The sequence below is a fragment of the Cydia splendana genome, chromosome 12 (genome assembly GCF_910591565.1).
Source record: "Cydia splendana chromosome 12, ilCydSple1.2, whole genome shotgun sequence".
Classification (NCBI taxonomy): Eukaryota; Metazoa; Arthropoda; class Insecta; order Lepidoptera; family Tortricidae; genus Cydia; species Cydia splendana.
The window spans coordinates 16,653,118-16,670,521 of record NC_085971.1 but is presented as its reverse complement, the minus strand read 5'-3'; the positions used below and the strand labels follow the sequence as shown (position 1 = coordinate 16,670,521).

Here is a 17,404-nt window from a genome sequence, read left to right as displayed (position 1 = left end):
AAATTATTTGCACCAAATAGCCAAGACTTGTTGGAACTACTGAAAATCACCGAAGTTTTCAGTAGTGCCATCAACATGGAGTTTGGTGTCGATAAATGTGCGGTTATGTATGTACAGCGGGGGAGGGTTGTAAATTCAACAAATTTACAACTCTCTGAGACAATGTCTTTCAGATCTATCTCTGAATCAGAAACCTATAAATACCTTGGTATGTCACAGTCGTTGGGTATTGAGGACGAGGGTATTAGACGGTCGGTGAAGGAGCGCTTTTTCAGTCGGCTCACAAAAGTCCTTAACAGTCTTTTGTCAGGAGGCAATAAAGTGCGCGCCTTCAACGCCTGGGTAATGCCCCTACTCACATACTCCTTTGGCATACTAAGGTGGACTCAGACCGAGCTCGACGCCCTGGATCGGAGGGTCCGGTCACTGCTCACCGCGCATCGCATGCTACACCCACGCTCGTCAGTTATGAGATTGTACATCCCACGGAAGTGTGGAGGCCGAGGCTTCCTAAACGCCAAGGATCTCCATAACCGCGAGGTGTACAATCTTAGGAATTATTTCCTTAACAACGAGTGTGGGATGCATCGTGATGTAGTGGCAGTAGACAGGAACCTCACGCCGCTCTCCTTGGCAAACGAGAACTGGCGCAAACCTGTGGTACTAAGTACTGCGGATCGCAGGGCGGCATGGGAGAGTAAGGTGCTACACGGGCGGTTCTACAAGGCCCTCACGGGACCCGATGTGGACCTGCTCGCGTCGGTGAACTGGTTACGATTCGGGGACCTCTTCGGAGAAACCGAGGGTTTTGCCTGTGCAATTGCGGACGAAGTGATGATGACGAACAACTATCGGAAATATATCCTGAAGGACGGTACGGTCGACATTTGTCGGGCATGCCGCCGTCCCGGAGAGTCACTCAGGCATATCATTTCCGGGTGTTCTCATCTTGCTAACGGCGAGTACTTGCACAGACATAATCTCGTAGCCAGGATTATTCACCAGCAACTTGCTCTTCTATATGGCCTTGTGGACCGCGAAGTACCGTACTACAAGTACTTACCTGCGCCTGTTCTCGAGAATGGTCGTGCCACGCTCTATTGGGATCGATCTATCATCACTGACAGGACTATTGTAGCCAATAAGCCTGACATAGTGATAATAGATCGATCGCAACGTCGGGCTGTGCTCGTTGACATCACCATCCCCCATGATGAGAATCTCGTGAAGGCCGAGAAGGACAAGTCCAGTAAGTACCTAGACTTGGCTCACGAGATAACCGCCATGTGGGATGTTGATTTGACGATCATTGTCCCGATAGTCGTTTCAGTAAACGGTCTAATAGCGAAGAGTCTCGACCAACACCTTGAGAGACTCTCGCTAGGTGGTTGGATCAAGGGTCAGATGCAGAAGGCGGTGATCTTGGACACGGCGCGGATAGTCCGCCGGTTCCTCTCTCTGCAGCCCTGACCACCGGTAGCTTGGGCCTTGCCCCGCTGCTGGCGGCACCCTAGGTTAGGTTTTTTATAATGTGTTTATATTAATTTTTATTGTTTTGTAAGTGTTTTTATATTTTACTTTTATATTCATATTATAAAATAACCTAACTTAAGATGCGAAATAAATAAAGAGAATAATAATAAATAAATATTATAGGGACATTCTTACACAAATTGACGAAGCCCCACGGTAAGCTCAAGAAGGCTTGTGTTGTGGGTACTCAGACAACGACTTACGTACGAATTACGTTAATATTAAACTTAATTTACCATTTCAGTAGAAATTATCTATACCAATTCCGTTAACACCACTCTGCTGCACCAAAAATGCTGGAAAATGTACGATCACTGAATTAATAGGTAAGTAGTAATACTTAAAATAAAGAAATTGTCATTAGTCCTGCAAAGTACTATAATACTAGTATCAGTAAACCGATTTTGATAGCAAAAGTAATTTGATTGTCTTTACCTTTTAGTGTAGCACGCGTGATGCGTCCTGTCGGCCGCTTGGCTTGCCGGAATGCTAGCCAATCTGACTACGGTCGGTCTTGACCCGAAAAAACTGGAGCTGCTTGGCCTCAGCCTTGGTGGCATGTCCATGGCCTTCGTAGCCAAGAGCTTCCAACAAATTACTGGCAGAAACATCTCAAAGCTCACCGCTCTCGACCCTGCTGGACCCTGCGTCAGACACCTGGGACCAAAGGATAGGTTAGACCCATCCGATGCCGATTTTGTCCTACACGTCGCAACGAACCTCGGAGGATATGGCATAGGCACTCCGGTCGGACACGTATCAGTCTATGTAAACGGAGGAGAGTACCAGCCTGGCGCCCATCCGTATTTATGCGACAACTTATGCAGTCACATGCAAGTGTTTTTGATATGGATATCGGTCATGGAAAACCCTGGCAAATTCATCATGATGCAATGTGATTCTCTACAGCACGCGAGAGACCACAGCTGTTTTGAGAGGGAACCAATGGTAACGAACACTCTAATAGATCTATATACGGATAGAAGCAAGCCGGGTATTTATTACTTGGCAACGAGTCCTAAATACCCGTATTATTTGGGTAAAAAAGGCTTGAAAAGGAGTGGGTCGGAAGCTCTGAATCACATAAGTGATCTTAATATTGTTGACATTCTGCGGGTTTGAAGATATACACGAGACGTTTTGAAGAAAAAATATATCGTCCTGCACACATACACGACACGGCACTCAAATACAGATAATTCATTTTATATACGCCTTATGAAAAAACATTAATTGTATTAAGGATGACTCACGCTCGACCGGGCCGTAACCGGGCCGGAGCTTCCGGCACTTCGTTTTCTATGGAAAGCACCACGTGATCACCGATCAGCCGTCATACAAAATGACATGTCGGACGCCCCGGCCAGGGCTCGGCATTCAGCTATATTCGAACTTTAAGATACGTCAAATAATAGATATGGAAACGATATGGATCGGATATGTCAGTGTCAAACAAGTGTCAAAAGTGAGATTTCCACAAACAAAAACGTCACTTTTGACACTGACATATCCAATCTATATCGTTTCCCTATCTATTATTTGACGTAAGTATCTTAAAGTTCGAATATGGCTGTTGGTCTAGCGTGAGTCATCCTTTATAATTACTTTTTTCTACAAATATTTAATATGTATTAAAATATTAATAATTTCTAGTAAATTTAAATATTGAAACTTATTTTTTGTTTTCTTACCCGATTATTACAAAACACGGCAGTGGGCACGAAAGACGCACACGAGTTTCCAATTTAATATAGGTAACCCACCATGCCTAGTACGAACAGTGTTAGAGGATACATGAATATCTTGCTTCATGAATACATGAATATTACAAAATTCGGAAGAGGAAGATGGCAATAATAAGAAGTAAGTTTCGAGAGGACAGTTATATTCCACCAAAAACATTTCATATAAAGTGTGGCCAAGACTAGGCGCATAAAGCTTTTACAAAATACTTTTTTTTTAGCTAAAAAAATATCAGATACTGTAGTAGGTACCAAGACCTCAGTAATACCTCGTTTACATTCAGCCGAAGTGAGCAGGGAAGTGGGCAGGACGAGTGTGTAAACACGATACTTCTCATGCCACTGCCATTGCCACTCGCGCTGCCCGGCGCTCCCCAAAATGGCGGTTTTTTGTGCGGAAGTCAAAGGACCGGCAGCGCGAGCGGCAGTGCGTGTTCACATTCTGCTCCGTCGCTCATTACTCGCCGAGCGCCTGGAGGAGAAAGACGTGTGTTGTTCGTTTTTTTAAGATCGGCATAAATGCCGGAATGGAGCAATGAGATCCTATTACCGGCCACACCCGGTATAATATACAAAATACTTAATACATAGAAAATTTATTATTAAAAAAAATTAGGTACTTACAAAGTTTTATTACGATGGATAGATATCATCCACCATCGTCTACGACGAACTTTCTTTTTTTAAATATATTCGATATCTTTTTAAATATCGAACATAATTGCGTATCGCAAAAAGACACAGCGCGGCCGCTGTAATTATTTCGACGTCTGCCATTACCGAAAGTTGAAAGCGAAGTGAGTGGTAGGGCAGTATGTAAACACACACTCGTCTCGATTCTGCTGCAGCAGTATTTAGGGAATTATTGCCGTCAGCGCGAGGGGTAGAGGAGCAACTTTATAAGCTCTAAAAAGCCCACATATTGGTCAAACAAAGGCTTGGCCGTTTCATTGCTGTCGTAGGGACAATCTCGTAATGACACTTGCAGAATTTGAAAGACTTGTGTTATAACTTTGTACACATTTGATGAGTCCATTTTTATTATTGTTTTTTTATTAGCACGCCAATCACTGCTACCACACAAAATTTCACGATACTAGGACTTCAGGAACCAATGTTTTCAGGTTTAATCACAGGTTTAATCGTCCGTCCGGCTTAATAGATGTATTTTGCTATCAAAATATTTTTCATTACAACAGGTACTTTTAGGTACCCCAATTTTAAGGGGTTGCAGGGCGAAAGTTACAGATTTCTGGTCACCATATGTATTTGTATACAGACCCATCTCTACATGAACGACACGAAATTCATACGGTTCGGACAGTGAAAATTAAGGTACCAATAAAATCTAAAGCATATAAGGTAGTCTAATAAAACTTGGTGTGTTTGATAAGTCTACTAACTAAATGATATACAAAAAATGTCAGCTCTCTAGCAATATCCAAGCCGAAACTACGAGGGTTCGAAAATACGACGAAACGTGCCGAGAAAAGATATGCACTGCCTTTTGCCCTTTATCTCGTCTTGGCGGGAGCACGGCCGTGCCCCCAGATTATTATTATATAATATTTCTTTAGTTAACGTTGGGTTCTTTGATACTTGAAATAAGGAAAAAAAATCTGAGTTTTAGAAACAACCAGTCCAAGGGTTAAAAGTCAAAATATGCCTACCAGTATATGAATATAAGCATAGAAAAATTCCGGTTCAAGTTATCGCAAGGTCTCACAGTAAGAGCGCATACCATGAATACGCACACGAAAAACAATCTTTAAAACATTTTTGGATATTTAAGTGAAAGTTATAAAAAACAGAAAATGATTTTAAAAATGGAGAATATATTAGAAGGTATAACAAAAGTGATATGTGTAGTTTTGGTGATGCATATGATGTGTAGTTTAGTCACCGCAGTTGAATATAATGAAACCAGTGAGGGTTATGCACAAAATTTCATGCCTACATGTAAGTAACACTACCAACCTACTGTAATAAAATCATATATTCATAATTAAAGATCGTATAGGGAACCATAAGACAAATGGTTGACTGTTTTAGTTATGTATCTTTATATGTTATGTCAGTTATGTGTCGTGGCATCGCCGAATTGGTCCTACGGAAGACCAGCGCTGGTTTCATAGCCACCATTGTACTGAGGTGGGTCCTAACTACCATACCATACTTATTGTTCTTTTTTTCTGCTTTTATTGTCTGCACATGTTCGTACATATTTTGTGATCGTCACGAATAAATCTTTTAGCCTAAGCAATATAGAAAAATCTGCGGAAATAATTCGTGTAGTTTTGAAAATTGGTACAGGTATACCTTGTGGTGTCCAGATAAACATACCAAAAGTCCTCGAGGGTAGGGGGTGTGCTGGGGGTGTAGAAAGGGGTTGAAGGTACCTTTTTTCATATTTTTGCTCATATCTCGAATATCTGTACGAATAGCATTATAATTACTTCGGACAAAAGTATTCACATAAAATTTACTACAAATTTGGTTATTTTTACTTTTACTCTGCGATCAATACTTTAGGAGCTACAAGCTGTTAAAGTTAAATAAGTGATAAAAAATAGACGATTTAAGAAAACGTCGTTTTTGTGTAATTTTTCACCACAAATAAAAAAATTAGCTTAGAGTAAGCAAGCTAAGCGACCTGCTGATAAAATATAAAAAAATAGGCCATGAGCATGTCGGGCCAGTGTAGGGTTCCGTAGTTACCCGTCTGTCAAAATAGACTATTTGCCATAACTCAAAAATAGCTATACCGATTAGGTTCGCTATATTTTTCCTTGAAAATATTTACTAAGCTATGTTTCCACGATTTTTTTCATATTTTTTGGACTCATGGTTCAAAAGTTAGGGGAGCTAAGGGGTAAAACACAACTTTTTTTCTTTCAGATCGATTATTTCCGAAAATATTAAGTTGATCACACAATGGTTCTTCAAGACCCTTATTCGTTTTAAAAGACCTATCCAACGACACCCCACACTATAGGGTGGAAGCGAAAAAAAATTTCATCCCCACTTTAATCATTAACGTAGGGCAACCACCATAAAATATATTTTTTCTAGTTTTCATGTTTAAATTTGGCACGAATATATAAATCAGTTACGCTGACAGAGTCGTAAAATATAAATTAGAAAAAATATTTTTTCTCAAACATGCAATGAAATATTGATGTTATGTTCCTTACAATAGGCTGCGAAGTATGACGTTTCAGGTGCGGCTAGGACAAAAGGTCGTTAATGGAATTTCATACACATCTTGCAGGCATAGGCCGGCAAAGTCCTCTTTTTTAATTTTCATTTCACAGATATTTGTAATACAGCATCGTGGCATTCATCCATAAAAAAAAAAACTAGAGGCAGTATTTGCTTTATGGTTCGTAATGACACTCTGTCACTACGCCTATAAAAAAAAACAAAAAACAATGTTTGCTATAATTTGCAGTTTTATTTGTATAAAATCAACATGAACTTAATAAATAATACATTCTATAATTTTATAATTTTAAATTATAAATTTAACTACACAAATAAAAACATTTAAAATATTTCATCTAAACTTTAGCGGTAAAAAGGTCTACTCAAACACGCGTAGTTATATTTTTTAAATTGTTATGGAGGTAAAGTTGAAAAATATTCATTCTGTTTTATTGGATTTATGGTGCGTTGTTGATTTTTTGACTTTAATATGAGTTCCGACGAAATAATGAAATTAATATTAATTGTAATCGTAGGTGTTGGAATTGGCAGCGTAAGCAGAATTGATTTTAATAACTTGCTGCCTCTGCCGCCAAGTCAAAGACGAAGTATGTATATGGTTGCTTATGGCAATTTTATTATTTGAGAAACTAAGAAAAATGGCTTACAGTTTATTAGAAACAGTTTTGTGGCATATTTTAAATGCAACAAAGTCGTCAACACTGTGGAAATTATACTTATTTACTCCATGCATAAAGCAACGATGTATGTGAAACATGATATCAACATGAAAGACTATGTAAACTTATGTGACGAAAACGACAGTCAGACGGATACAAGGCGAAAAAATCAAATATACATGAAAATATACGGGTAGTAAAAATACACGACTCGTGTAAAACATACGCGTGATAATGATATAGGTACGTGTTGGTTATATTTTGGGTGTAGTTTACTTTTAGTTTTTTCTATAAATAAAACTTGGGTTTCGTGGATTTTTTATTTTATTTATTTCATTGCATGTTTGAGAAAAGCACTATACAACCTCGGCGGGAAATGGGGTTGCCCGCGCTCAGACCTATCCGGCCTCGCTTCGCTCGGCCGTCTATATGTCTTCGGCCGGCAACCCCTTTCGTCCCGGCCTCTGTAGTAATGTACTATTTTAGGGTGGCTGCCCTACCTACATTAAAGAGGGGATGATTTTTTTTTCGCTTCCTCCGTGGTGTCGTTAGATAGGTATTTTAAAACGAATACGGGACTTCACGAACCATTTTTTGATCAACTTAATATTTTCGGAAATAATCGATCTGAAAGAAAAAAAGTTGTGTTTTACCCCTTAGTTCCCCTAACTTTTGAACCATGAGTCCAAAAAATATGAAAAAAATCGTGGAAACATAGCTTAGTAAATACTTTCAAGGAAAAATATAGCGAATATAATCGGTATAGCTATTTTTGAGTTATGGCAAATAGTCTATTTTGACAGACCGGTAAATAGGTTTTTTTTATATTTTATCAGCAGGTCGCTTAGCTTGCTTACTCTAAGCTAAATTTTTTATTTGTGATGAACAATTACGAAAAAAAAACGACGTTTTCTTAAACCGTCTATTTTTTATCACTTATTTAACTTTAACAGCCTGTAGCTCCTAAAGTATCGACGCAGAGTAAAAGTAAAGATAACCAAATTTGTAGTAAATTTTATGTTAAAACTTAAAACTTTTGTCCGAAGTAATTATAATGCTATTCGTACAGATATTCGAGATATGAGCAAAAATATGAAAAAAGGTACTTTCTACCCCTCTCTACACCCCCAGCACACCCCCTACCCTCGAGGACTTTTAGTATGTTTATGTGGACACCACAAGGTATGCCTGTACCAATTTTCAAAACTACACGAATTGTTGGCAGCGCCATCTCTCTCGCTAGCTCAGTATCACATGAGTGATCTAGTTAGAAGGTTCGAACCATATTGTTCTACCTTAGAGATAGCCAGGGGGCGCCATAAGTCTTCAGTAAGAAGTGCATATACTTGGAAAATTTGACCGATGCCGCTGTGACCCGGTGGCCGAGTGGCTTAGGCATCTGCCGCGATAGCAGAGGACGCTGGTTCGATTCCAGCCTGGGGCACTGGAGGCCTTGGTCACTTTTTCTTAGTATATGACATTTATTTTCAGTTTACACGAATTATTTCCGCAGCTTGCCCAAATTCGGCTTAATTTGACGTGGCTATTTACCTTTTTTAGGGTTCCGTACCTCAAAAGGAAAAAAACGGAACCCTTATAGGATCACTCGTGCGTCTGTCTGTCCGTCTGTCCGTCTGTCATAGCCTATTTGCTCCAAAACTACTAGACCAATTACGTTGAAATTTGGTACACATATGCAAGTCTGTGACCCAAAGACGGACACGTAATGAAAACAAAAGAATTTTGAACATAGGGGGCACTTTTGGGGGGGAAATGAGAAAATTAAAAAACAAAGTTTTGCAAACCATATCGTGTTATATATTAAACGAAATAGTTTATTTTGAGGATCTCAAATATATTTTAATTTTTTATAATTTTATATTAAATAGTTTAGAAGTTATTTAAGAAAATAGGCAAAAATGACCATTCCCCCCCCCCCCCCTTTAACTCACACACAAAATAGTTCTTCATCTCTAGATGACAGGAAAACCTATTAGAAATCTACAGTCTAGCGTGAGTCGGACTTAAGGAAAAAAACGCGGTTGGGCTGTTTTAGGGACACAGCCGTAATGTTTTAGGTAAAACGTGGTGTGGACAGCCATTGCGAAGGCCTAAGGCCGAGCTACGCTTATGGCCGAAGGCCCGAAGCGGAGAGGCTATAAAAAACTCGCGGCCGAAGGCCGAGTTGCGGGAGATTAGTGCTCAAACACAGAACAAAATTAGTACCTACTTCAAGCGTCTGAAACTCATCATCATTAACTTAAGAGAAATTCTCTTGTCGGTGGGGTATGTTCCAGCTTTTTGACTTTTTGATACGACAAGACCCCTACTTTTTCTTTCACTTGCTCTAAAAAGCTGCGTCTAGGTTTTCCTCTACCCCGCTTGTATCCTATCCACCCCTCCAGGATAGTTTTAAAGAAGTGGTCGTGTCGTATTAAGTGTCCAATCATCTGAAACTACAGGCCTAAATTTTGGAAAAAACGCGAAATATAGTTCTTTGTTGATTACTGGAAAATCTATAAAAAGTCTGCAGTCAAGCGTGAGTCGGACTTAAGATTAAAAATAGCGGGTAGGCTGTATCAGGGCCACGACCGCACTTGTTTACGTGAAACGTGGTGTGGATAGCTAGTGCGAAGGTCGAAGGCCAAGCTCTGCGTGGGGCCAAAAGGCCTGAAGCATCCGAGAGAGGTGCGCCTCCACGCTAGGTCGAAGGATGAGCTGTAGGAGGTTAGTGCTCAAACATAGAACAAATAATTGGTTTAAGTAGCTAAATGAGAAGACTGAACAGCCGTGTCAGACGTATATCTGTTATCTTGAAATAACAGAGAAACGCTCAACCAACGCAAAAAGGATATAGGCACTATGCTTAACATAACACTTGAACAAAATTTTGGTTAAAATTAAACAAATTTACTATAGTTATTGCGTAACTAACTATCCTCTGACAGCTCAGTTAAAAAACAAGGAAATGTCTGGCCGTGCCCCTAGCCAGCCGTGTGTTGTAAGTAAGTTGAATGTAAGAACTTGGCTTTGCTCGCTCGTTCGAAAATGAGTGCAGTACGGAACCCTTGGGACGCGAGTTCGACTCGCACTTAACCGGTTTTTTCCTTTTAATAGTGAACTCTATTAACTATGGCATATGAAACGTCGGCATGTAGTATGAATTCAATATACGAGATATAATCGGTTTCAATAGTTTTATTTTATGACAATGTACCAGATTTTCATTTCTGCAGACATTCTTTCTTATTAACTATTAACTATTCCGTACCCAAAGGGTAAAACGGGACCCTATTACTAAGACTTCGCTGTCCGTCCGTCCGTCCGTCCGTCCGTCCGTCCGTCCGTCCGTCCGTCCGTCCGTCCGTCCGTCCGTCCGTCCGTCTGTCACCAGGCTGTATCTCACGAACCGTGATAGCTAGACAGTTGAAATTTTCACAGATGATGTATTTCTGTTGCCGCTATAACAACAAATACTAAAAACAGAATAAAATAAAGATTTAAATGGGGCTCCCATACAACAAACGTGATTTTTGACCAAAGTTAAGCAACGTCGGGAGTGGTCAGTACTTGGATGGGTGACCGTTTTTTTTTTTTGCTTTTTTTTTGTTTTTTTTTATATGGTACGGAACCCTTCGTGCGCGAGTCCGACTCGCACTTGCCCGATTTTTTTGTCATTACAAATATAGAAATAGGTAAGTTGGTAATAAGGACTGATTATTTTACTTAGTATAAGAATATTATCCCAGTTAATTTTTCCTGGATATTTATTTCATGACTGCGTGATTATATTTAACCATACTTTCCCCTGTTCTCCCATGGTTCAAGACACAAACAGGGTAATTAAATAAATTTAAAAGTGGAAAAATTACTGTCTTGGGTGAGACATAAACGTACGGACCCCGGATCGATACTCCAGCGCTCTGCCATCTGAGTCACCAAGACCTCATCCATAGCCAGCCAATCTCATCCAAAAACCCTCACCCAAGACAGTAAATTTTCCACTTTTAAATTTATTCTAAGCTTAATAGTATCGTTCGCAGACGTTTCTGCTCGTTTAAAATTAAAAGAGTAATAAAATTTTAATCATTGTTTATTTCTCTAGGTCCTGGTGTAGGAAAACCGGCCGAGATAAAACCAGAAAATTTAAGCAAAGTAAAAATCGCAGCTTTCGCCGGCGGTTCACTTTTACTCTCCAAGTGGACATCTTATAACTACCGCAACATAAAAACCCTGGCCCTAGACCCTAACATTGACTTCAGACGAAAGACGATCGTGTATTGTCCTGGATATTTGGAACATACTGCGTTACCTGTTGGAAGGTTTTTGATATTACTGTATAAGAGATTAGGGTACAACGTGTTAATTTTAGAATATATAGACTTCAGCACAGACATATTTCCCGTGTAAGTATAAAATAATATTTTTCGACATATTTGGGTGGCAATTTTCATCATTACGAATATATTTTGACAGTCAATCTCCAGTTTTGTACCTAATAAATAACTCTAGCCCCATTTACCTGACCTGACGAGAATTATGAACGAAATCATTAATTGTGTGGGTGACGTCCAGTTACTTATATCCAACGGCCTCCTAGCCTAGTAGGTAGTGACTCTGCCTACGAAGCAGGAGGTCCCGGGTTCGAATCCTGATAAGGGCATTTATTTGTGTGTTCATCACAAATATTATGGATGTTTTCTATGTATATAAGTATTTGTATGTATTTGGGACAATTTTTGTCTTAAAGAACAATACTATTCTGGTCCTTTTCCTATAATCTATTTTATATGATTATAATGAACGCCTTATCCCTATTCCGGTCCACTGTGAGTTTTATAATTCCTTTAATATAGCAAAAGCTCTAACGATCCTTCTTTAACCCATTCGTTATTTTCCGGCCAAAAACATTATTTAAAAATAGTATAGGTAGTAGTAAAATGAAGAAACATTAGTTTTTAGGCTTACAAAGTACTATAATACTAGTATCAGTAAACCGATTTTGATTGCAAAAGTAATTTGATTCACTTTACCTTTTAGTGTCCCACGCGTGATGCGTCCTGTTGGCAAGCATATTGCAGGAATGCTAGCCAACCTGACTACGGTCGGTCTCGACCCGAAAAAACTAGAACTGCTTGGCCTCAGCCTTGGTGGCGTATCCATGGCCTTCATAGCCAAGAGCTTCCAACAAATTACTGGCAGAAACATCTCAAAGCTCATCGCTCTCGACCCTACTGGACCCTGCGTCAGACACCTTGGACCAAAGGATAGGTTAGACCCATCCGATGCCGATTTTGTCCTACACGTCGCAACGAACGTCGGAGGATATGGCATAGGCACTCCAGTTGGACATATATCAGTCTACGTAAACGGAGGAGAGTACCAGACTGGTCTACTTCCAACGTTCTTGTGCGATAATTTATGCAGTCACGTGCAGGTATTTTTTATATGGCTCTCGGCATTGGAAAATCCTGGCAAGTTCATCATGATGCAATGTGATTCTCAACAGAAAGCGAGAGACCACAACTGTTTTGAGAGGAAACCAATGGTAACGAACACTCTAGATCTATATACGGATAGAAGCAAGCCGGGTATTTATTACTTGGCAACAAGTCCTACATACCCGTATTATTTGGGTAAAAAAGGCTTGAAAAGGAGTGGGTCGGAAGTTTTGAATCACATCAGTGATCTTAATGCTGTTGACGTTCTGATGGTTTGAAGATACGCACATACATTTTAAAGATAAAAGTATATTGTCATGCACATATTCTCTGCGAACTGTCTTTAAGAGAAATCAAAATACGTGTGATAAATGCTGGTTAGTAGAGTAGAGTAGAAAAATGTAAATAGGTTCTTTTCGACATGCATGACACTCACATGAAGACAATTTATTATATATATATATACGTCTGCCTATAATAATTATTACTGTATTAGGATTACTCTTCATATGCAGGTGAATAAAATGCTTAAAAAAATAAAGATAATGTATAGAATATTAAATATTAAACGTAAATTTTGTGTTTTCTTAAAACCTTAAATGATCCGACTGAAAAAACCAAAAGAAAGATTTATGATTTTAGTAGTCCAAGGATATGAGAATATTTACAATCGAATAAATTGCAGAAACTGTCACACCCAACTAAGTCTCTTTGCTGTCCGTCTGTCTCATGCCATATTTCTGAGAGCCGTTATAGGTAGACAATTGAATTTTGCTTAGAGTGTTGTTAGCTTTTGCACTCTAACAACAAGTTATAAATAGTTATTTGTACAACAAGAGATCAAAGTTTGATATTTCTTCGAGTGCTTATTTTGAGTCCCGTGCAAGCGAAAGATTCTATAATAGATTCACGAGCGTAGCGAGTGAATCTAATTTAGAATCTTGAGCGTAGTAAGGGATTCAAAAGCGCACGAGATGTAAATAAGTTTGATCTCGTGTAGTACACAAAATTTTTCACCCTAAGCAGTGAGAACATACCTAGAGGGACAGAGATAATAGAACCCAAGTATATCGAACTTGTATTAGACCCCGCATGTTGAAATGACATTTGACTATAAAGGTCACTTGAATGTCATTTTGCTCACTGAGTGAGACAAAATGACCCAGTGAGCAAAATCGCATTTTGCTCACTGTTTTTAAGAAGCAAAGTACCCTTGTTCGAGCTGCTGAGGTGAAAAATAAATTAACAAATTAGCATTAAGGGGGTCTCGATACAAACCAAACGTGATGTTTTTGTGTTGTTTACGGGGAATCTACTTATAACTTGATCGAACGAAAACGAATGGATATAAAAAAGTTTTATGTAATAACTATTAAATAAATAGTTAAATACTTATATATGTACCTACTTTAAAATATACTAATTAATGTAAGGTGTAATCAACTGGTTTCCGAAATTATGTACCTAATCCCGAAAATCCTTTAAAAATAATTCATATTCCCTTGTAACATTCCTTTTCGGAATCATCCGTCACTTTTTTGTATTTTTTCCTTTCGGAATTACAGAAATACACTTACCTACGTAACTTTACCAAATAGTATGCAGTAGAGGAAGTTATAAATAATTGCTTTTCACAGTTTGTTCCTCACTTTTGTCAACACATACTTGCCAAACGTACCTACACATTATTTCCAAGATAATCCAAAGTAAAGAAATACCGATATGAAATTACATCATAAAAATACGGAAGTTATTATTATCACCGTGTTGTTATTCATTTCTACAACAGCAGTGGAATATTCTAAAACAAACGAAGGTTACGCACAAGGTTTCATACCACAATGTAAGTACAATTATCTATACATATTATGAGACCTAACTTTTAATGTTAAGCAGAAAGTTAACGAAACATCATTAGGTAATACTTTAATTTTAGTAGCACGTAATTTATTTTTTGTCGAAATTCATTTATTTGTGGTCGTTTATATATTTTCATATTAATTTTAACCTGCTCATTCACTTCCCAACCTATTCTATCATCTTCACAGCGCGATGAGGGGCTAATTTCTCGAACGATATTAGTCTTATATTATTAGTGTGTTGTCATGACAACCCATGCGACTTGACAGTTCGTGGACTAATAATATTAGTCTAATATCGTTCGAGGAATGGGCCGGAGATTGCGTACCTTATCATAATAAAATTATGGGTGTTAATTCCTACTATCAAAGGGTTTTTCACTAAGCGTATCATTTCCTGGGGCCCATCTCTCGAACGATATTAGACTAACATTATTAGTCCACGAACTGTCAAATCGTATGGGTTGCCATGACAACAACATCATCATCATCATTAGTATTTAAGAGCTATGCTCTTGTCGGTGGAGTAATCGCCACTCTTCTTTTTGCTGGGCCAGCCTTTTAACTCCCTCGTACGACACGACAGAAACTCTATCTTTTATTTGGCTGAGATATGTGAACCTGGGCCTTCCTCTGTGTCTTTTCCCTTCAATCTTGCCCTCCAGGATGTTTAAAAAGAATCTGTCGTGCCGTATTAGGTGGCCAACCATCTTGCCCCTTCTGTTAGCTATTGTGTCTAACAGGCATCTCTTCTCTCCTTCCATGCTCACAACAACACATGCCATGACAACGCACTAATAATATTCGGTTCCGCGGCCGGTTACCTAAGGTTTGCGAAGCGCAGCCATGTTGTATTCCAAATCTAAATAATGCAGCAGCGGAAAAATAATTTTAATGACATGGACATGCTTTTAACGCAAGACGAATTTGAGTAGCCAGACTAGAGAGTAGTTCTTATTATCAAACTGTTTTCAGGTCCCAATTTATCGAAACCCGCCGAAATCAAACCAGAACATTTGGACAATTTGAAAATCGAAGTACTGAGTAACGGCTCGCTATTGGAAGCCAAGTGGACCTCATACAACTATCACAACGTGAAGGCCTTGGCTAAGAATCCTGATGTGGATTTCATTCGAAAAACTGTCGTATACGCTCCTGGATATTTTGAACCAACTGCATTACCTCTTGGAAGGAATTTGATGGTGCTCTATAAGAAATTGGGATATAACGTGCTTTTGTTAGAATACGTGGCTTTCACTACGAATATATACCCTGTGTAAGTAATAAATGCATTTGTCCCTTTGGCTCGGACGTGAGTAGACCGATTTTTCCCTAACTCTCAAGTCCAGCCTCAAAACATACCTATGCTTCGTCACATAGTTACATTGAGGCATGAGACCGACATTAAGGAATAATTTGGCATGACTGCTTAGTCCTGGGGTCGGCAAACCGTGACTCGCTAGCTGCATGCGGCTCTTTGTTAATATAATTGCGGCTTTCCAAGACACCCAACTCACATCAAGTTGTATGGCTCTTTGAGATTCCTAAAACTGATGATTTCTACTGTTATTGGCTTTTCTTTTCAAGTGTTTGCCGACCCCTGGCTAAGTCACTAATCGTATCCGAAACTTCAAAATTCTTAATCGTAAATATTATCGTTTCAGAGTCGTCCGCTTGTCACGTCCTATTGGCAGCCATGTAGGTGAAATGCTAGCCAAACTAACAGCGGTCGGTCTAGACCCAAAAAAGCTGGAGCTGGTAGGACTTAGCCTTGGTGGAGTGATCATGCCATTTATAGCTAGGAGATTTCGTCAGATCACCGGAAGGAACATATCTTCAATTACCGCTCTTGATCCTTCGGGACCTTGCGTCAGGCATCTTGGACCAGACCAAAGACTGGATCCTTCAGATGCTGATTTTGTTCTTCACATCGCAACAAATACTGGAGGATATGGCACGACCACCCCGGTAGGACATGTGACGGTTTATATCAATGGAGGGGAGTACCAAACAGGTTTCCTTACGTCTTTTCTTTGCGACGATCTATGCAGACCACTGGCGATCGTTATTAATATGGATGTCGGCATTGGAACATCCCGGTTCCTTTATAGCTATGCAATGTGATACTGTACAGAAAGCGAAAGATCATCATTGTTTTGATAAAAAACCGATGGTCATAAACACTCTGGATCTATATACGGATAGAAGTAAGCCGGGTATTTATTACTTGGCAACGAGTCATAGCTATCCATATTATTTGGGTAAGAAAGGCTTGAAAAGGGTCGGCGCGGAAGTCTTGAACCACATAAGTTCGCTTAATGCGGTTGATGTACTCCGAGTCTAATAAGAGCATAAAGAAATATGTAAGCTTAAATTGTTCACTCCATACCTGTTTTTATTATTTATATAATAACCCCATTTATAAGTAGCTAATATAAATATAACATAAATATAGATAAATAAGCTTTGTGAAAACTTATTTGTGTTAAGATTTAAGGTTAATATCCCTTTATTTATTTTTCTTCTTAAATTAGGTAGTTTATAACACGAATAAAAGTAAATTCGATATGGCGTCGAAGAAAGCTTTTTCTGAGATCCCTGCAGCCCATTTGCTCCCAAGACCTCCCAGTATAGTACCTATTTCAAATGTAAAATCATCATGGTTCAGAGGTGTGGTGTGGGTACAGTCACCTGCAACAGTATGTTACACAACGAAAGCTCAAAAATATCTAACATAAATCTTATTCGTACAGCCATAAGAGCGTGTTACATATTTTTGCGGCCTTCGTAGAGTATGATATTATTGCAAGTGACTATACAAACCGGCAATTCTATTTAATTAACCCTCAATTTGACAGCGTCCAAAATACTGGATTTAACCTTTGGCCTTGGTTTTGTTTTCTTTTTTCTTAACCAGAAACATTTCTGCTCACGGTTTGAACTCA

At 39.0% G+C, this 17,404-nt stretch overlaps 2 protein-coding genes across 2 annotated transcripts; both read left to right on the top strand.

The window, feature by feature from the left end:
- The first annotated feature begins 2,019 nt into the window (after positions 1–2,019).
- Positions 2,020–12,878, top strand: LOC134795878 (lipase member H-like). The gene is made up of 4 exons (XM_063767808.1): positions 2,020–2,527; positions 5,145–5,234; positions 11,265–11,565; positions 12,200–12,878. The coding sequence occupies exons 1-4, from the start codon at positions 2,020–2,022 to the stop codon at positions 12,876–12,878; spliced, it is 1,578 nt and encodes a 525-aa protein (XP_063623878.1).
- A 1,395-nt stretch (positions 12,879–14,273) lies between these two features.
- LOC134795829 (phospholipase A1 member A-like) lies at positions 14,274–16,837 on the top strand. The gene is made up of 3 exons (XM_063767762.1): positions 14,274–14,443; positions 15,435–15,735; positions 16,124–16,837. Exons 1-3 carry the CDS (start codon positions 14,323–14,325, stop codon positions 16,581–16,583), a joined length of 882 nt encoding a protein of 293 aa, XP_063623832.1. The 5' UTR covers positions 14,274–14,322; the 3' UTR covers positions 16,584–16,837.
- Positions 16,838–17,404: the final 567 nt, after the last annotated feature.